This window comes from Schistocerca nitens, chromosome 3 (assembly GCF_023898315.1).
Source record: "Schistocerca nitens isolate TAMUIC-IGC-003100 chromosome 3, iqSchNite1.1, whole genome shotgun sequence".
Lineage (NCBI taxonomy): Eukaryota > Metazoa > Arthropoda > Insecta > Orthoptera > Acrididae > Schistocerca > Schistocerca nitens.
This window is the reverse complement of record NC_064616.1, coordinates 705,898,201-705,920,127: the sequence shown is the minus strand read 5'-3', so window position 1 is coordinate 705,920,127 and position 21,927 is coordinate 705,898,201. Positions and strand designations below refer to the sequence as shown.

The 21,927-nt window shown below is 37.7% G+C and overlaps 1 protein-coding gene across 1 annotated transcript in view; it reads right to left on the bottom strand.

Annotated features, from left to right (window-relative positions):
• Positions 1–14,663: 14,663 nt before the first annotated feature.
• Positions 14,664–21,927, bottom strand: part of LOC126248675 (proteasome subunit beta type-4-like) — a 33,183-nt gene continuing 25,919 nt past the window's right edge. The window contains exon 6 of the mRNA XM_049949907.1: positions 14,664–14,779. Within this exon, the coding sequence (XP_049805864.1) occupies positions 14,767–14,779 (13 nt within the window). The 3' untranslated portion in view covers positions 14,664–14,766. The remainder of the gene's footprint in view (positions 14,780–21,927) is intronic.

The window sequence follows — 21,927 nt, the reverse complement described above, 5'->3', positions numbered from 1 at the left end:
TCATATTGACTAAAAAGTCACTGGAATGGGATAATACAGTGCTGCTGCTTACTGATGAACTATATTAGGTTACAGTTGGATAATAAGGATGATAATACAGCTGGCCAAGCATATTCCAATGGCGAATGCTCATCTAATAAATGAGTCTTCATGATTCATAGTGTGCATTCAAGGCACCAAGATGTGTCTCAGATTCTGCCAGTTAAACGCACTGATGATAATTTTGTGTTTGAAATGACCAAGATCATAATCGTCAACTTTTAAAAAATAAAATAATATTTTATTGGAGCTGCTTTTGATAATGGAACAATTAACATAATACTATATCATCCATAGTAATCCTGCAGAACAACAATACTAGTTGCCAGCTATATGCTATTAGTACTATCCATATTTTAATAAAATGCATGTATCATAACTAGGTGGAGTATAAAAAGCAAGTTAAATAATTTCAAGCATTTACAATGAAATAGCTATTAGTGCTGCAGCTGTCAAGTCCTTTAAGATGCTGCACGAGTTTGAAATGTGAAAGTAATTAAAATTTGGTAACACATTGACACTGAATTTTTTTAATCCAACTTCCACAAAACTTAACTTCCAGATTTTAACTTCCTCCACAGCCACCATCCTTAACAAATTTGCTCCTAAGAAACAAATTGAACACTATCGCCTCATTTATTTAAGTTATTTGCAAGTGGTGCAATGTTATTTATGTAAAAGCTTTGCTGAAAGGATAGAGGCTTAACATCAGATTTCAGGAACAAATCACACCAAATTCTTTACATACTTTCAGCTTTATGTGGTAATTTTGCAACATTTCAGAGCTAGGAGTCCTGAAAAACCACCATGGGATGACGCGACAAACATGAACACATTACCAACCCAAAACTAAGAATTCAATGGGACCTCTCTGGAAATAGAAGTTTTTGGGTGGGGATGTTGCTGTTATTAACTCTTTAAACACACTAAAAACTTGAAAATATCAGACCACAGTGGGAAAGCAGCTTTCTTTGGAAATATAAATGTAACTCTAGATTAAAGAAGGTGGGAGGGGGGGGGGGGGGGAGGAAAACAAAAATAAAGGATTGTCACATTCAACAAAACTACATTCTTCTAAACCAACTTAGCCTTCAGACTATATTACAGATCAGTGCGAAACTACTGACACCAATGTCACTGGTCACAGCAGAATTAACATTAACATTATTGAGATTTTCCATATAACCAGAACCTACAGTAGATATAGTATACAAACAAGCATTGCCACTGACCCCCTCACTGGACCACCAGCTTTGATAGAGGTATATAGATCTAGTAAAACTATAAACCAAGTCACAGCCATGAGAACTAAAGTAATATATTGTGAACAAAACACATGAATGACAGCTTACACCTGAAACATATAATTACAAACACTGCAGATGCCATCCATGTAAAATACGTCACACATAAATGAATATGCCCTTGTCATGTGTTGTTTGCTAGACCCATAATTTTAACAGTGGCTAAACAGCCGTTGTCAAGAAATGCCTGTATGTGGTTTGGGCAAACATACAGGGCGTTACAAAAAGGTACGGCCAAACTTTCAGGAAACACTCCTCACACACAAAGAAAGAAAATATGTTATGTGGACATGTGTCCGGAAACGCTTACTTTCCATGTTAGAGCTCATTTTATTACTTCTCTTCAAATCACATTAATCATGGAATGGAAACACACAGCAACAGAACGTACCAGCGTGACTTCAAACACTTTGTTACAGGAAATGTTCAAAATGTGCTCCGTTAGCGAGGATACATGCATCCACCCTCCGTCGCATGGAATCCCTGATGCGCTGATGCAGCCCTGGAGAATGGCGTATTGTATCACAGCCGTCCACAATACAAGCACGAAGAGTCTCTACATTTGGTACCAGAGTTGCGTAGACAAGAGCTTTCAAATGCCCCCATAAATGAAAGTCAAGAGGGTTGAGGTCAGGAGAGTGTAGAGGCCATGGAATTGGTCCACCTCTACCAATCCATCGGTCACCGAATTTGTTGTTGAGAAGCGTATGAACACTTCGACTGAAATGTGCAGGAGCTCCATGATGCGTGAACCACATGTTGTGTTGTACTTGTAAAGGCACATGTTCTAGCAGCACAGGTAGAGTATCCCGTATGAAATCATGATAACGTGCTCCATTGAGTGTAGGTGGAAGAACATGGGGCCCAATCAAGACATCACCAACAATGCCTGCCCAAACTTTCACAGAAAATCTGTGTTGATGACGTGATTGCACAATTGCGTGCGGATTCTCGTCAGCCCACACATGTGGATTGTGAAAATTTACAATTTCATCACGTTGGAATGAAGCCTAATCTGTAAAGAGAACATTTGCACTGAAATGAGGATTGACACATTGTTGGATGAACCATCCGCAGAAGTGTACCCGTGGAGGCCAATCAGCTGCTGATAGTGCCTGCACACGCTGTACATGGTGCGGAAACAACTGGTTCTCCCGTAGCACTCTCCATACCGTGACGTGGTCAACGTTACCTTGTACAGCAGCAACTTCTCTGACGCTGCGCTGACATTAGGGTTATCGTCAACTGCACGAAGAATTGCCTCATCCATTGCAGGTGTCCTCGTCGTTCTAGGTCTTCCCCAGTCGCGAGTCATAGGCTGGAATGTTCCGTGCTCCCTAAGACGCCGATCAATTGCTTCAAACGTCTTCCTGTCGGGACACCTTCGTTCTGGAAATCTGTCTCGATACAAACGTACCGCGCCATGGCTATTGCCCCATGCTAATCCATGCATCAAATGGTCATCTACCAACCCCGCATTTGTAAACATTGCACTGACTGCAAAACCATGTTCGTGATGAACACTAACCTGTTGATGCTACGTACTGATGTGCTTGATGCTAGTACTGTAGAGCAATGAGTCGCATGTCAACACAAGCACCAAAGTCAACATTACCTTCCTTCAATTGGGCCAACTGGCAGTGAATCGCGGAAGTACAGTACATACTGACGAAACTAAAATGAGCTCTAACATGGAAATTAAGCGTTTCCGGACACATGTCCACATAACATCTTTCCTTTACTTGTGTGTGAGGAATGTTTCCTGAAAGTTTGGCCGTACCCTTTTGTAACACCCTGTATATGTTGCCCTTGAGCACAAAACTGATGACATCATCCATTTTACTAACTGTTGGCCTTATTAGAAGGAGAAGAGCTATTTTATTTCTACTTCAGTACAAATGGGTATGTCAGAAGACAGATTTAGAAAGTATTGTCAGATGTGTAGTGGCATCTATCATGTTTCTGTTCACCGGGCAGTTGAAACAAAGCCAGAGTACAGACTAACCTTAGTTTTGAAGTCAAATGATACTGGAGACACTCTGCTAACAGAAATGATTTTCTTTGTTGATGCATCAAGTGCACCATATGAGAAGACTGTTAACAATCTAAAAATCTTTAAATGTGCATGTTGATGGCAAAACTGACAACCTGGATGAAGACATGTAGCCTGAATATGTTAGTGGTTATTGTGTTTACATGTACTAAAATAATTAAATCTGAATATTGAATAATTTTCCTGAAAATTCTACAGATGAGAGAAACAGTTTTAAGGCCAGTTCACACTGTATATCAATGTCAAACAACATCATGGCACTGTGTCATCAAATCACGGGGTGATTACACTACATTGTATATAACATTGTATAATCCCATCACGTCACATTGCCCAATACTGAACAGTGAAAGTGACATCATGCATGTTATGAAAAGTCACAAGAAAGTCTCAGCATTTAGGAACCAGCAGTGACAAAATTTGAAATTATTAATGGCTGAAGCAAAACTCAAACTGGATTTTTTACTCAAAGGTAACAGGGTAAATTCTATACACTGCATGGATCTGAAAGAATAAAAAAAATATCCTGCAACTATTGAAATAGACAATATTTTATTTCTTTGAGAAAATATACACTGTACTTACAAACAGAATAGTACTGTATATACTCGAATAATCCGAGCCCTGTTTTTTTCCCGAATTTTTGGACGAAAAACTGGGGTGCGAGGATTATTTGAAACAATGTTGGTACTACTCTGCCTCCAACAATACATCCCATTATACTGTTGTATTGTTGTGGCCTCAGTCTGTGACGCATCAGTAGCACGTTAGGAGTGAAGTATTAGCGTCTTCAAACTTGTTAATTATGGCTACAAGTTCTCGTTATCGCTCGTACACTGCTAAAGAAAAAGTGAAAATTATTGAAGAAGCCGAGAATATTGGAGACCGTGCAGCAGGAAGAAAGTACGAACTGAGTGAGAGTTGTATTTGCGACTGGCGAAAAAATAAAACGCAGCTTCAAGAAACTAATAGTAATCGCTGGGCATTTCGCGTCCAAAAGGCGAAGCATCCTGACCTCGAGAAAAGGCTCTGTGATTATGTAGATGAGAAGCGACAATACGGATGCGCGGTGACAAGTGAAATGTGCGAACTTAAAGCATTGTCTTTAGCCGAAGAACTAGGCATTACCAGTTTCAAAGCTAGCCGGGGCTGGCTATCTAGATTTTTCAACCGAAATGGTTTAGGATTCCGGAGGAAAACTACTATCACTCAGCGGCTTTCAGGTGATTATGAGGAACAAATAGTGAATTTTCATCGTTATGTGATAAATCTGTGCCGTAAACAGTCCTATATATAATCGCAAATTGGTAATGCGGATCAAATGCCAGTCTATTTTGAGATGGCCGCTCGACAACACAGTGAACAGGAAAGGAGAATCCAGCATCATGATACGAACTGGCGGCAGTGAGAAACAAAGATGTACAGTGGTGTTGTGTGTAACTGGCGATGGACGAAAGCTGCCACCTTACGTGATATTTAAAAGGAGAACTATTCCGAAAATATCAGTAAAAGGCATACCGGTATTAGTGAGAGTGAATCCGAAAGGGTGGATGGACAATGAACTTATAACTAACTGGCTGACACGTTTGGCAACGTCGTCTTGGCGCGTTACTGAATTTACGCAACATATTGGTCCTGGACAGCTTCCGCGGACATACAACTAAGGAAGTGCGAGACAAATTACAAAAAGCGAAAACTGACTTGGTCATTATCCCTGGAGGCCTAACGTACATCCTACAACCACTAGATGTGTGTATAAATCGGCCTTTCAAAGCTGCACTTAAACAGCGATATACGCAATGGATGGCTGATGAAAACCGTAAGTTCACACCTAGTGGAAAAATCAAACGGCCGGATTTGTCCCAGATTTGTGAATGGGTGAAAAGTGCATGGGACTCCATTCCGCAACCACTGGTGGAAAAATCCTTCAAAAAATGTGGAATCACAAATTCACTGGATGGAACAGATGGGAAGATGGTGAAGACAACAATGATTCTCCCGCTAGTGATGACGATGAAAGTGATGAATAGAGTGGTAAGAGAGGAAACGTACCGGTATTGACTAAAATATTTTATTACACATACCGTATTAACAAATTTTTAAGCAAGATAATTCACATTTCTTTTTTTTTGCTATTGTAGGTACGCTAGAGTCCCGGCTGGCGGTGACAATGTTCCCCGCCCGCCCGCCCGTCTAATGGGCCAGCTGCACGCCGCTGAATCGGTTGTTTTAACGATGTATTAACCTGTACAACAGCGTTGCTTCAAACCAGTAGTTATTATACATACTTTTGAACACATCATAACGTTGGGACAATCTTTTTTTGTAAATAAAACAAATTAAAGCAAAAAATAATTTATTTTTCCTCTTCCTCAAAATTGGGGTGGGCCGATTATTCGAGTATGTACGGTTCTTAAAAGGCAGTACACATCACCATTTGCTTTGTGCATTGGTCTTGTTTTTCTACCAATTGCCAAATAATATCAAAGAATTGAAATGTAATTTTCTCCAGCAATATATCTGCCAGTTTTATTATCGAAGCAGTTTTTTTTAAAACATAGCCAGGATGATTATGTATGTTCTTATTTATGCACAGCATTGGATTTTTCTTTGTCCATGTATTCAAAATCACAAATTATATTTAACTTCCATATACTATATCTCTTACAAGATACCAGTTGCCAGAAAATGTATAGCTTATACTTGTGTTACCACATAAAATAGACATGATGAAAAAGAAACATAATTTCTGTAGAAAAATAATCAGAGAAACATTCTCTGCTGCAGCAGAGCTTCATACAATGTCAAAATGATTTATTTGCGAGCCATCTCTGTCTAGGTGACCATAGTGTGAGATTTTTGCTTGATGATTGTTTACAGTTCTCCAAAGTTATTATTAAACAAAACAAAACAAGAAAAACTGAATGGTGCTTTGAAGAACAGCCCCAAGCTGTGAAAGATTTAAACAGAAGCAACTCTATAAGATAAAATAACAAATCACATTTCATTCGATTTTACTGTCTTGTCAATACAATCCCATTTTTTCTGTATGTTTGTTTTCTTCTCAAAATAAAATAATTTTATCTGCAAGACATTAAACTTTGTTTTCCTGTGTGCATCTGTGACAGACAATAGCAAGAAAACATAATTAACAAACAAGATCTTTTCAAAGATTTTCGTAACTAACATTTCCACTTGTTGATGTTTTAATTACACAAAAACATTTTTCATGTCTGATGTTTACAATTCATAAGCTGATGTGCCAGATAGCTGTTCTGCTCTTTTTATTACGTGGAAATCAGACTTTTGATTAATATTAAACACCACATACATGTTCCATACTCAGGTCTGTAAATCTATTAGCATTCCATATTTTAGCATTCTATCACAAACACGGGTCACTGGAGTAGTAGTATGGCTTTGTTCCTGGATGCCATCGAAGCAACCACCACTATAATGTTACAGAACATTGTTGAGATTTGCATTTGAAGCACTTTAATACTATCAACTTTTCCTAAATCAAATGTCTCATTAAGTATCCACAAGTGGAACAAAGCCTTTCCCTTAACAAAATTTGCTACTCTAGAACCTCTCTCTACTTCAAAGTTCATTTCAATCGTTAGGGACATAGTGCTATGTTACTGTGACAAGACCTTGTTAGGCAACAATTAAATCAAATGGGAAAGCTGTACATGAGCCAAATTAGATACACTGAATTATTCCTGAATAAGGGTCAGAAGTTTTATGGGCTATTTCGCTCAGTAATGCTGTTAGTACATGAACAATACGAGTGCATACTATTTTTATGGCTGTGATGAACTGACTCCATGTACAACTCGGTAATCACATTTTTCAATAAACCATAAAGGTCCAGCAATGATCTACACACACATGATTATGAAGAAATACCATAAAATGAAACATATTTAAAACTTGCTCAGGGATATGTAAACTAACATGTACTCCGCCACGAGTGTGTTCCATCAACATGTTTGCTTTCCATCTGATTACAAGCAAGTACCAAACCTACAGATCCAACCTATTACAACAGCCTGGTTTCCAAGCTCATGAAATCAGAATTTATTCTCAGTGAACTGAGGCCACTCCAAACACACAGGCTACGAAAACAGCAACATCTGCAGGAATGCAGATTTCAAGTTTGAGACTTACAATGTAGGTTTGAGATGACAACAGATGCTAAAATTCCAGTTCCAAGTTGTACAATGTAATTGCCTCATCTGTACTGTTTAGCTCCTTGAGCTGTGTTATAAGTGTTAAACACCAGTTACCTGTAATTCTTAGTTAATTCTACCTTGGTGTCTCTCTAACAAGTAAATTTAACATTCTTCATTTTTGCCCCAGCATTCCCGACGGGGAGGGGAATAAATATATATATATATATCCCACTTTTGAAGCTTGCTGACGTATCATCAACAGAAAAATCCAATTACAATAAAATAGAAAACAAAGGTGTTTAGATCTGAGACTTTCAAGTTTGATTAAATTGCTCATAAATTTTACATTGGACTGTTGAAGTTTTATATTAGTGATATGTACTACACTAAAAATAATGCTGAAATTACAGTGTCATCAGATAGTGAACAAAATTGTATCCCATTTCTCTTTAACTTTTATCAAATGTTCTGGATGAAAATTGTACTTCTCACCACATTTCCCACTTGGAAAAATGAATAGTGCCCCTACCATTGTTTTTCCAATGGTAATTCGTGTTTTGACACATGGACTGCTTTAACTGTTGCACAGAAATAATCTCAAATGTAATCAACAAGAGGGCTCCACCAAGAAACTACTACTATGGGAACAGAAAAAGACTGCTTACACTGAAAGGCATATCCACAAGCTAGGATTGGGGGTGGGGTGGGGAAGCACAACCTATTCACAGTTTGTTTTTATTTATGATGAGAACAAGTGCAATTATTGTGAGGTTTTGCTGGACTGCCACACTTTTTTTTGTGCAGCCGATTAACTCTCACATTCCTCTTCAAATTGAATCTCTGCAACTTACCTGAATTATCTAGAACAGTTTGATGATTCTTTGTGGCATAGCTCCATATCTGGCACCCTACACCTTTGATTTTAAGATTCTCCTTCATACCGTGCCACACACTTTTCCTGGGGTTAAGCCAGTTTGGAAAAATTTCATTTACAGCTTTGCAGATTGAGAAGCCTGATTGATGGTTAAGGTTAGGTAACATTTTCAAATCCCCTATTGTTGCTTCTTGTTACCCTAGTTGTGGAGGTGTGAGGTTACTGCTGGTGTGCAGACATTTTATAGGAGTTTATTCAGTGTCCCTTTAATTAATCTCACACATTCTAGTATGGTGTTTGTGTTATCAGATAGGGCACAATATTAAGCAGTTGTGTACACTAAGGTGATATCTGTGAAACCTACAATAAAGGCATCTATTTCCTATGATATTCTGTTCAGTTTCTTCATGAGACAAAGTCAGGAGTTTCTGGCTGGAATATTTCCATTTACTTTTGGTAGGTTAGGGAACTGTCTAAAGTTATACTACAGTATGTACCGTTAAAATGATGTTTAACAATTTCCATAAGTTAACATTCAATTATTGCCTTGCCATTCTACTGTAAAAATGGATTACATATACACTGATCAGCTAGAACTGGCACACTGGATTCTCATTCAGAAAGACAACAGTTCAAACTCGCATCCAGCCATCCTGATTAAGGTTTCCCGTGATTTCCCTACATTGCTTCAGGCAAAGGCCAGGATGGTTCCTTTAAAAGGGCATGGTCAACTTCCTTCCCCATCCTTCCCTAATCCAATGGGACCAATGACCTTGCTGTTTGGTCCCCTCTCCCAAATAAACCAACCAACCATCAGCCTGAACATCACGACTACCCACCTAATAGCCAGTATGTCCACCTTTAGCATGCATAACAGTGGTTACGTGTCGTGGCATGGATTCAACGAAGCATTGGTAGGTCACCGGAGGGAGTTGGCACCATATCTGCACACACAAGTGACCTACTTCCTGCAAATTCTGGGAAGAAGGTGATGAGCTCTGACACCACATTCAATCACATTCCAGATGTGTGTGATTGGGTTCAGATCTTGCGAGTTGGGGGCCAGCACATCAACTGGAACTCATCAGTGTGTTCCTCGAACCACTCCATCACATCCTGGCCTTGTGACAGCACATTATCTTGCTGAAAAATGCCACTGCTGTTGGGAAACATGATCGTTATGAACAGATGTATGTGGTCCGCAACAAGTGTGTGATATTCCTTGCCTTGCACAAGCTCCACTGGATGAATGAATCCCCATATGAATGTCCCCCCCCTCCCCCCAGCATAATGGAACCATCACCAGCTTGTCTCAGCCCCGCAGTATAGGAACTCCGCAGTATAGGAGCTGTTCACCTAGAAGACTACGTATTCGCACCCTCCCATTAGCATGGTGGTATCAGGATTCATCAGACCATGCAATACTCTGCCACTCTGCCAAAGTCCATTGCTGATGGTCACATGCTCATTTCAGTAATAGCTGCCAATGTCATGGTGTTAACATTGGCACACACATGGGTCATTGGCTGTGGAGGCCCATTGTTAGAAGTGTTCGGTGCATTGTGTGTTTAGCAGACCAACCCCACGCTGACTGGATGTGGTTTCACCAAATGTTGAAGACACTCACCACTGCACACCTGACATGTTGTGTAGTTTCCAAAATGCTCGTGCCAAGACTCTGGAGGATCACAATCTGCCCTCTGTCAAACTCGGATTGCATGCCATCACCATTTTACACACAGATAGCACACTCACTGATACTGCATGCACCACATGTGTGTCATTCCTTCCCAGGTGACACCTGTAAAGGTTTATATCAATAGTAGGTTGATAGTCATGATGTTCTGGCTGATTAGTGTACTTCTGACATAGATGTGGACTGTCTCCACTTGTCATATAATTTCAAAGTCTCTAGTTCCTTGGAATGTGTTCTCTCTTTCTTATAGTATGGTAGCTTTCTCTCTTTCTTATAGTATGGTAGCTGTGAATAGGAATGGAATACAAGAGCAGCTCTCAAGAAACTCCAAAACTTAATGAATTTCTCGTGAATCATACTTCAAGGGACTCAAGAATTTAAGCACACTTGTGACGTTACAATTCAGTGGCTCTCCATGTTGATGCTGCCAATAGGCTCAACCAACGTGTGGAATGGACCAATAAGCTGAGTCATAAATGAGGGTGAGGCCTTGTATTCACAGTAAATGGAATACACGTAATCTGGAAGTCCTTCAATGGTGAACAATGTGATTGGAATATTTGTTCATTTTATTTGAGTAGTAGCTTCTTTGGAGCAAGCACGAAATAGCTGTACTGAACAATAAAAAAGTGTATATTCATAGCAAACTGAACATTATAGCAGTGTACATTCATGGCAATGACAACTATAGGAGGTGCTGGAAACATTTCTCTGCTTTATCTCCTTGTACACTGGGTGTAAAATGTATTCAGACACCAACATATTTCAGTTCTGAAATCTGTTTAGGACATGAATCACTGCATTAACAAGCACATGTGATTCAGATTTTAGAAGCAGTTTATGTATAAAGTATGTGTGCTTAAAATAATTAAAGATTACACATTGTGTTAAATACAACATCAAGCAGCCATTTATTTTACATGTGCAACAAGTATTTCAACCCTTATGGTATTCTTTTTCTTTTAACAGTCTGATTCTCATGCTAACATCAACTGAATGCATCTGGAAACAAGCTGTTCTGGTATGAAGACAATTTAACATTGTGTGGGGATGAATTACTGCAAATCTCTATCAACACATAGAGAAAGCAGAAAATATGAAACTGTTACAAATAAAATTAAAACACAGTACATCATACCAAGTGCCATTCTTAACTTGTGTCATTTCCTGTGTTTAAGTGTCTTTGGAAGCATTTAGTATTTGATTATGTCAGTTTCGATGTCTTCATTGCCAACATTTTGCCACAGGCTTCTGGAAGTAGCTCGATTACAACACTTATATTGAATATGATTGTTTTTAATGCAGGACAGTAAAATGAATTCATTACATGTAAATTAGGAGATTGGTGTTTCTTCCACTGTTTAGCAATACTGTACATCTGCACTGCAATATAAGTGACAGTACACTTAGTATTGGGCTAACAAATGCTACTAATATTTCTGTAATCTTCTTCAATCTTGAGTCAGTGTAAAATGTCAGTGTCAGTACCTTCTCACAGCAGTTTCTCTTGTTTCCGAAGCCTGTTCGGTATGCTTCAGTTTGTTTATTACTACCTGAACTCTGAGTACCAAATGTTGCAGAAGTTTAAACAAATACTGAGTACGCTATGGTGTGTAGCTTTACAGATTTACCTACCTGTCTGCCAGGTTAACGATCTCAATGGTAGAGGAATATTCTTCATTCCTAAAATATTACTTTAGACTCCTTAGCTATGGACCTGGATACCTCAGTCAGTAAGAGTATTGCTTGTGAACCTCACTGACACTAGGGCAATAAACTACAATAAATCTTTGCTTTCAAAGATATGTTTATCATTTTCAATAATACTTGTACACTTGATAATAACCTTAAGCTGTGGATATCAAACTACTTTAATAACACAGCCTTACCAGAACATTGCTCATGAATAATAAAGTACGGCTGTCATGAATCAGAAGATTGTTTTGCTTTACTAGATCACCTTTTGGAGACGATACGCCATTGCCTTTCTCCGACCTCACTTAACCAACTATAGGAAGACCTACAGTTTAATGCGGATTCTGAATAGCAGTGTGACTTAGCATTTTTCAGAACAACATTGTCAGACATGAGAGGAGCAGTAAGTGACACACAAAAATCCTAGGACTGACTTGGGATCGAACCCGAGATGTCTGGATTTTACCACTGAGCCACAAAGTTAATAAAATTAACTTCAACCACAGATCCAAAATGATATCTGCTTGACAACTACTCTTCTCCACAGCAGAATTTCTGAACCTGTAGTAGAGGAAAACCATGTAAATGGTCAGCATGTTGCCATATTTTCAACTGAGAAACTGTTCTGTAATTATAAAACTGACTTGTTCAATATCATATTGAAAGGTCGCAAATATGTTCCACAGACAGAACTTGCAAATAACTAACTGAGGTGGAAAACAGGGTGTATACATCGAAGTGAGGAAAAAAACCCTCAGATTTTTCTCAGTTAAAAATACACTTTTCCCCCCGTGAAAATCTTTTTCCTGGATGAAAATACAGTGCACCCCAGACAAAAGTACATTTTTCCCATGTAAAGTGACAGTATAATTTCCTATGGAGCTATAAAACCTATCAATCCTTTGAATGGAAAAGGTTGTATACACCAGCGTAGAACTTACCAACACTTAAAAAATAATTTTAAAAAAGTATTTTGCAAATATCTTTGATGTGCAGCAACACATACAGTGCATGTTTTCATATTACAATAGTATAACTACTAATTCCAACAGATACAGCACGGTAGCTTCTGAAGCGCTGAAGTCAAGATTGTGATGCTCTTTCACCAGACAATTATTGCTCTGTCATGTGATCTCACTACATAAACGGGAAAAGTTAATGGTTTAAATTAATATACATACAGTATTGAGACAAGAAAAGCTAAGCTTTCACATATATTGATCATCAAAACTTTTTTCTGTTTTTCTTTTTTTTCCCAAGGGTGTGGTTGGGCCAGCTCCTAAGATCACAGCTTACATTGCAGCAAGCTATTTCTGACAAGCAAGATTATAAATTTCACTGCTGTGTACCAAATATTTTGTTGGTGACCTGGTTGAATATGTTCTGTCGAACACTTTCACTTTCCCCTAGAAAAGCCAAATATATATGAAACTGCTCAAGAACTCACCTCACACTTTTTTTTAAAGGATAATTGTACTTTCTGCCATTGCTATTGCATAATTTGAAATCTATGAAAGAACTAAAATAAATATGAAAAACTAACCTTGAAGCTTGGTATCTTTTAGTGTGTGTTACCCTTTAAGACATATCAAACACAGATGTGCCTATACAATTTTCAATAATGGCATTAATGACTGGTCTTCTGGGCCCAAAATTTTTCTAAGTGGTTGATCCTTAAAGTGTTGAGTTTTGAATGAGATTCAAATGATCCTTGATTTAAGAAATTTTTTGAACGAGTTTCAAATGCTCCACGATTTAAGAAATTCATTGCACATACTCACAATTAACATAATTTATCTTGCATAAAAGTAAATTTACTTTGAAAGTAATACTTCTCAAACCACCATTTACAATATTTTCCCACAATTTATTAAAAATGTAGTTGCGATATCACACATGTCTAAAGCAGTTTGCCCCTATGACGTATTGCATGGTCTTTGCTGTAAAGCCTTTGACACATTTTGCTGTTGGCAAACACTTGTGTGTGCTATGTGTTTTGTTGTTGTAAATTGGGCATTTTCTTTGCAACTAAAATTTTATTTTGGCACTATTCTCTCATTTATGTTTTATTGCTGCAGTATTATTCTGCAGCAGTGGGCTAAAGTAAAATTCTTTGTTAGAGTATCAGTTCTAAACAGTCAAAATTATGAAAATTTGACGGAAAACTGAAACAATGCAAAATTCCCAGTTTTGTTTCAGATGATGAAATTCTCAGGTTTTTTGGGATTTCCCGGGGCATATACACCTTGTACAAATAAAGATCAATACTGTATTTCACATATTACTTAAGCGTCTTCATTTAGTTAATACTGCATCTGTGCAAAAGATTTTTCCTAGTATTCAAGAGCACTATTTGGAAACCGATAGCTTGTATTGTATCGTTAATGTACATAGTTTCTATTCAGTGCCTTTCAGAACATTTCAATACATTGCTATACTTTTAATAGTTAATTATGGTTTTTCAAATAACACACACCACAAGAAGAATTTTGAAACAACAGTCATAAATTGGGAAACAAGACAAGAATAGTAAGAATAAGAATTTAGCTTGTACACCCTTAGCTTGCTCATATTTAATGTACAAACATTTATGCCAAGCTTAGGGCACCATCAATGAACTTCATACATATGTTATTTACAAGTCATCATTTTATACCACTCTTATAAAAATGACCCATACAGAACAAGCTCTTTACAGTTAACCTCCAAAAATTCCAGTATCAAAAACTTTAGAGGCAAGTACGATTGTTACTTCAGCAATGAATGTGACAAAACTAAGTATAAATCATCATAATTTTTAATAACTGTTATAAATAAAATAACTGTGTTGGAAAAAACACTTTATTGAAAGTTTGACAAAAAAAAAATCATTTTAGTTTACCACTTAACAACCAAATGAAGAATGGCCTCAGGGGAACAGCATACAGTTATCACTCATAGCCCCTGAAAATAAAGACTTCATTAGAAACAGACACTACGATAATTATATAAATGCAGACTATACAAAAATAATCGCAGTTTTATGGTAAAGTGTGGTGTGAAAATTTAAAACTTACAATCTAGAGGAAGGCAGAATGCAGCCTGTATTCTTCCTGAGATTTTTTATTGTGTAATACTTGAATGACCAGAATTCATTAGGATCCTTACAACAAATTTCAGCCTGGCATCTGTCTTCCCCAAAATAGATTTAACTATACCATACCGCTACTGCATCTCCACCTAAAAAATTATTTTTTACTAGTATTCCTAAAACACAGGCCTTTGAGCTGCACCTCCCAGTATCTCTCTTTTACACCTTTGCAAGCAGTTTCCTCAAGATTTCAATCAAAACACAGTAGGTCACTGATTTGTTTATGACAAAAATACTGAAAAACATACTTGTTCTATAATTTTCCACATTCATGGCAAGCATACTTTATGCACACATTTACAATCTGGAACTCTGCAATATTATTTCCCAGTGTTCTGTAATTTTTCTCTCATTAATCACAAAGCATGTATTTTATGTGATCTGCAAGATTTACAAGAAAGTCCAGTTAGGACCGTGTAGGAAGTTAACAGTAAGAAAATAGTGTTACATTACCACACAATGTTGTTACAAGTTTTACAATGAAAGTTGCCCATGACACCCCACACTCGAGAACTACACAATCTTGAGTACGACATTTTTAGGTAACACAAGGATGGATTTAAGCAAAAAGAAGTCCTTTGTTATGACAGAACAGCTTGGTGTGTTGTACCTTTGTGGCACAGTGATGCAATTTATTGAACAGAAAAATTACTTCTATTGCTACCTGGTGATGTACTTTTCATACATACTTCAGAACCTTTTGTTTTGTGCTGTTTTAGTGATGAGAGCTACCAGTCACCTATTACATGTAAATCTACTGTGAGCAAAAAGATGTCATATACTGATTACTTGGCTCATACGTGCCTTTAACTTCTAGTCACACTGTCGTTAATTGTGTACAGCATGACATTTGGACCCATTGTTTCACAATAGCATAATTTTTGGTAAGTACTAAAATGCTTTTGCTTTATATTTCAGAATTCTTTGGCAAAACTTTTCATAAGAATACAAAATTTTCATTATTGCATGTTACATTGAAAGTGACATCAAATTATTCACAGTAAGAAGGAAAATTAATTAACATTTTATTGTAGTGTAACGTTATGATTATGGGAAGGGCAATAAGACTAATTTTAGATATGATTTTTAGAATATGTTTGGACATAACAGATTTATTTCCCACTTGCAGATATGTGTTGTGAAATGACTACAGGAAAACAGATTAAAGAAAGCCTTCTGTTAGAAGAATCAGGTTCCAAAATGAAACCCATAAACCCATGATGAATTTCTCTCTCTCTCTCTCTCTCTCTCTCTCTCTCTCTCTCTCTCTCTCTCTCTCCGACATTTCAGTTCAGATGCCTGCAACAGTCTTCTAAGATATCCTGTCCTCCATATCTAGCCAATATGGTGCAATGTTGACATTGCATCTGCACCGAGAATTTACACACAGCCTTTGGGTGCCTCATTAGACGTCGATAGACACACAAAGGAACACAAACACACACACAAAATTCAAGCTTTCACAACCAACAGTTGCTTCATCAGGAAAGAGGGAAGGAGAGGGAAAGACGAAAGGATGTGGGTTTTAAGGGAGAGGGTAAGGAGTCATTCCAATCCCGGGAGCAGAAAGACTTACCTTAGGGGGAAAAAAGGACAGGTATACACTCGCGCGCGCGCGCGCACACACACACACACACACACACACACACACACACATCCGCACATACACAGACACAAGCAGACATTTGTAAATAATACATTTCACATAAATTTTCTCAGCATGTTTTAGTCTGCTTGTGTCTGTGTATGTGCGGATGGATGTGTGTGTGTGTGTGTGTGTGTGTGTGTGTGTGTGTGTGTGTGTGTGCGTGCGTGCGAGTGTATTACCTGTCCTTTTTTCCCCCCCTAAGGTAAGTCTTTCCTCTCCTGCAATTGGCTTTCGCAACCAATGGTTGCCTCGTCAGGAAAGGCAACCCGACGAGGCAACCGTTGGTTGCAAAAGCTAGAATTTTGTGTGTCTATCGACCTGCCAGCGCTTTCGTTTGGTAAGTCACATCATCTTTGTGTATACTCTTTTCAAATGTATGTCTGTTGAATCATATCACTCTTCAGCAATTTATACAGGCAACAACATTAAAAAATGGATTCAGGTCTTGTTCACAGAAGGAAGAAGTACTTTTAGGCATTAATTTGTTAATGAGGTATAAAGATGTCTGTGAACAATGGACTGATGCTGATTAAATAACTTAAGCTGTTTCTTAAGTTCCATATTTAATGTGTAAATGTCATTTTTGTATTACATATATAATTTACTTGTAATATTTTCTCTTAAAATATTTAAGTACTCATTGTAATTGGACTATGAAAACTGTCTCCATCACAACCTCACCAACTGACTCCCCTGCTTAGTAATGCAAAAAGTGCATCAAACCATTTCCCAAAAAATGCACAATTAAAATTAACTGAAATATGAATTCTTACCAATTACACCACATAAGCCATTAAAAATATGAAAAATACTGTTTCTGGAAATGAAGTCATTTCTGTATGACAATGTGTCACAAGATAGTGGTTTGCTCTGTCACAAAAAAATTAAACACACACACAAACAACAAAAAAATATGAAAATTGAATGGCATAAAAGTTTACTGCAAGTAATTATAAAATACAATTATTTATGTTTTTATTTCCTCCTTGGCATTTTGCTATTCAAATGTAACAATATCCAGAAAAACATTTGTGATTAGATAAAACCAAATGCAGACGACTGTGTTCTAGTTTTCTTCTTGTTGTTCTATGTTCTTATCTAGCAATTAATTATCAAACAGTTGTCAGTGGTAGCTTACACAGTGAGCATCAGACCTACTAGCACCTGAATACTAACACTTGTTAATCATATAATAATGATTGTTGTCCTGTCAACTATATTACAATACAATCTGGGATAGTTTAAAAAATCCCAAATTTGGTATACTTCATAAACGAATTTAACAGTACTTCTTGATACTGGATCATATCCTTCATAGATTAGATAATGTAAAATTAATCAATATTTTGAAAGTTGAGCTATACACACACATTTTACTGAGCAGTCAAATAATATCCTAATTTTTTATTTATACTTGGTCGTGTAACAAGTCAGTAAATTAGTTCGCAGAATGATGATTACAAAATTTATAAACAAAGGAATTAAAGTAGTAATGGCTGATTGTCCTGTTCCAGAGGTTGCCCTTCAGTCTGCAAGATCCAGGCGGTCGCAGAGGGTGGGCTTACTGGTAGTTGGGAGCTCCAACTTCAGGCGCGTAATGGGGCCCCTTAGGGATATGGCAGCAAGAGAGGGGAAGAAAACCAATGTGCACTCCGTGTGCATACCGGGGGGGGAGTCATTCCAGATGTGGAAAGGGTCCTTCCGGATGCCATGAAGGGTACAGGGTGCACCCATCTGCAGGTGGTCGCTCATGTCGGCACCAATGATGTGTGTCGCTATGGATCTGAGGAAATCCTCTCTGGCTTCCGGCGGCTATCTGATTTGGTGAAGACTGCCAGTCTCGCTAGCGGGATGAAAGCAGAGCTCACCATCTGCAGCATCGTCGATAGGACTGACTGCGGATCAATATTGCCTACATCTATAATGTCACAACTATACTGTGAACAAAGTTGTATGATCAGAGTATTCGTTTTAAGTATTTCTCTATTAACACATGCAAAGTTAAATCTTATCTGTAGAGTATTGTTAACAAAAACAGGATTTTTTGATTGGTTATGTTATAAGAACATTTCTATAGCTGTAGTACAGGCATCTGCTTCATTACATGCCACATTATTGGAGCCACTTGAATGCACAATATAATTTCTTGCTCCATTATTTTATTTTGGCTGATGTCTTCTAGGCCAGCATTCTTCTTTGCTCCCAGTTTTATGATTCCAGCATCTGCAATGCCACTTTTTATGTCACTTAATACACTAGTTAGTGTCCTGCTGTGACTGTCCACCAAAAACAACACATTGTGTTTATTGCCTCATTCTTTTTTATTTGAATTGACACTGTATTTAGCTAGCAATTTAGTTTTCCATTGTGTAGAAAAGCGTGAGGTGTGTGATGATGGAGTTATACTACAGTTGGGATTGCATTTCATCACTGGCGGGACACACATTATTCCTGGAAGGTTTTTTTTTTAAGCACTAGAGTCACAATCCTTGTTCATAATAATGTGGTGGTGGTTATCGGCATTTGTAGCCACATGTGAACACAATACACCAGTTATGTGTTTATCACTCTCTGTTGTCAGTTTTATCTTTACTACAAAATATTTCTTCATATGGTCTTCATATTCCAAATGTGATGTAGCCAAATCTACTTTTAGAACATTAACTTCCTCTTCCTGTGACACCTAAAGAACACTGAGATGACTTACATCTTAGCAATCAGCAGATAGTTATTCCCATCACTATTGTGTGTTTTTTCAGAAGTTCATGTTCAAACAAATTGCAGCTAGATCTTCTTTAACTGTATTTATAACCTTTTCCCAAAGTGTTAGACTGTCCTTTAAACAGTTTTCTGCTAAATGCTTGACATATAGAGGACTGCCACTGATCATCATTTATGAACTTGATATTTACTTTCATGCATTTTCACACAGTTGCATTCTGTGCACAAGGTACATCTTAGTACCTTTTCCAGCATGTGTATGGAATGATGACATAACAAAGCCTAGAGATCTTTGCAACTACCTTCATGTAACACCATTTTTATATTTCTCCTGATTACAACATCCTCCTGAATATTTTAACAAAAAGGACACCACCATTGTTAAGCAACACAGTAGATCTGTATGTGCCCAGGACATACAATGACTATAGTTTCCCCTTGTTTTTAGCTGGTCACTGTACCAACATAGCGGGGCCATGATGCCTAATGTTGTAAGGGCAGATCAGTCAATTATCCAGACTGGTGCCACCCACCTTCCCCCCAGCTACTGAAAAGGTTGGGTCCCTCTTCAAGAGCCAAATGTTTGTCTGGCCTCTCCACAGTTACCCCTCTGATAAGGTTGCAGCTCTACTACAGCTATCTGTATCACACAGGCACACAAACCACTCGCCCTTGCCAAGGTTCACTGTTTATTGGGGGATGCTTTTGTTACATCAAAGAAAAATACCAACTGTCCTCAAACTATTGTTTAGCCCTGCTATTATCTCACACACAAAAAATTGCATTTTCTTTGAATACTCCTTTCCCGAAGCCAAACAGAAGGGATGACAGCAAATTAAATGTACAGAGGTACACATCGCTTTCTCAAAAACTTTTGAAAACACTGGTAGGAAAGAAATTGTCTGGTAATTGTCTCACTTCCATCCTTTTTATAAGGTGGTTTCAATAACTAGTATTTTAATTTGTCAGAAAATTGGCCACACCTGAAAGACCTGGTGACAGAACAACTAACACAATGTACACCCGTCTTCATAATCATCCTTTAAATTTGTTCATATCAAAGGGATTAATTACTCTTTAATGGTGTAATAATTGATTATGTTTCATTTTTCATTGTTTCCGGTAGCTACATGTGATTTACTTAGCTCTGAACACCTGTTTCCGTGCTTTCTGTTTATTTACCAATAACAATAAAATTGGTGATATGTATTATACCAGTCACTCAAGTTTTCTAAAATACAGACTTCTTCACAAGTTTGCCCTTTTAGAGTGACTTTAAGCACCTGCACTGCAAGTGGGTTGATTGAATTCTGCAATAAAAATACACTGACAACTTCAACATCCTTTGCATATACAAACCAGTTGCCCTTTATTTATGTAGATCAGAGACATACCAAAATATGTGAATTATGAGGCAATATTGTAAGCCGTATCCTATTTGTTGCAATGGATATTGCAGCACACTATACAGCAAGTAATTCTAAATCAATGGCTTATATGGAGATATGAATATCTGTTTTAACACATTTGCTGCTAAAGACGTGCTCTCGACATTCTGTCCTGAGCATGCTTTGTTGTGGCTGTACTGCTCGTCAAATGCCGATACCTAAGCTGAGAAATTACGTTCCACCCATTACGACACACTTGTTGTTACGATGCGAGTTGGGTAACTTACGTTCTGAGGAGTCAAATGTTACGTCCTCATTGCTAATTGTAAATGGGTGGGAGGTGGCCAATGGGATCTGTTGTCTTAGAAATCTGGACAGGCAAGCAAACCATTAGTTGACACAAGTGCAGTTTAAATAAATATATTTTACTCAACCTGTGTGAAAGAAATATTTCACTGCTGACAGTTTGTAGTAGACGTGACTAGCTATAACCAGAGGTCCAGCATAGGCATGTCTTAGGTATACTGAATGTTTGCCGATAGATCTAACTATCAACAACTCTGTAACATTCAGCATCAACTAGCAGGTAGAAATAATCTCGACTAGAAGCAACGTTGAAATAGAAGACTGGGCCCACGTGCCCACTGCTTATAATACCGTCCTGGCATTCTTCATTAGTCAGCAGTCTGGAGGTTCTTCAATGGTAGTGATGCTGAAAGAGCCGCTTGTGGCACCCACACGAATCTTCGAGGTGGTGGATCCAGCAATATCAACATGCTACGATACTACACTTATCTTAAGAAAACTATTTACTGAAAAATTTTGATTTTTGCACCCTTACAATCTGATACCTCCATTCGCTAACGGACTGAATATCTTTTCGTTATTCGACATACCGTGCTGCATCAAATTAAGTGAAATATTGCACACCATTTTGTTTGCAGAGGTAAAAACTCGTTACGTCAACTTTTGATTTTAGTTCATATACTGAAGTATATGAAATGAACATAATATATGAAAGTTTTATTTAAAATTGACCACAGAACAATATCTCATTATGTTCTCAAGTTATTGATTTTTATATCCAATGGGTCATTTGAATCGTGCTCATTTCTGTTCCTGAAAATCAGGAATTACATGGTTATAATGATCATCATATTTCATAAATGGTTCAAGATGAATACAAGGTTTTTGCAAATGATAG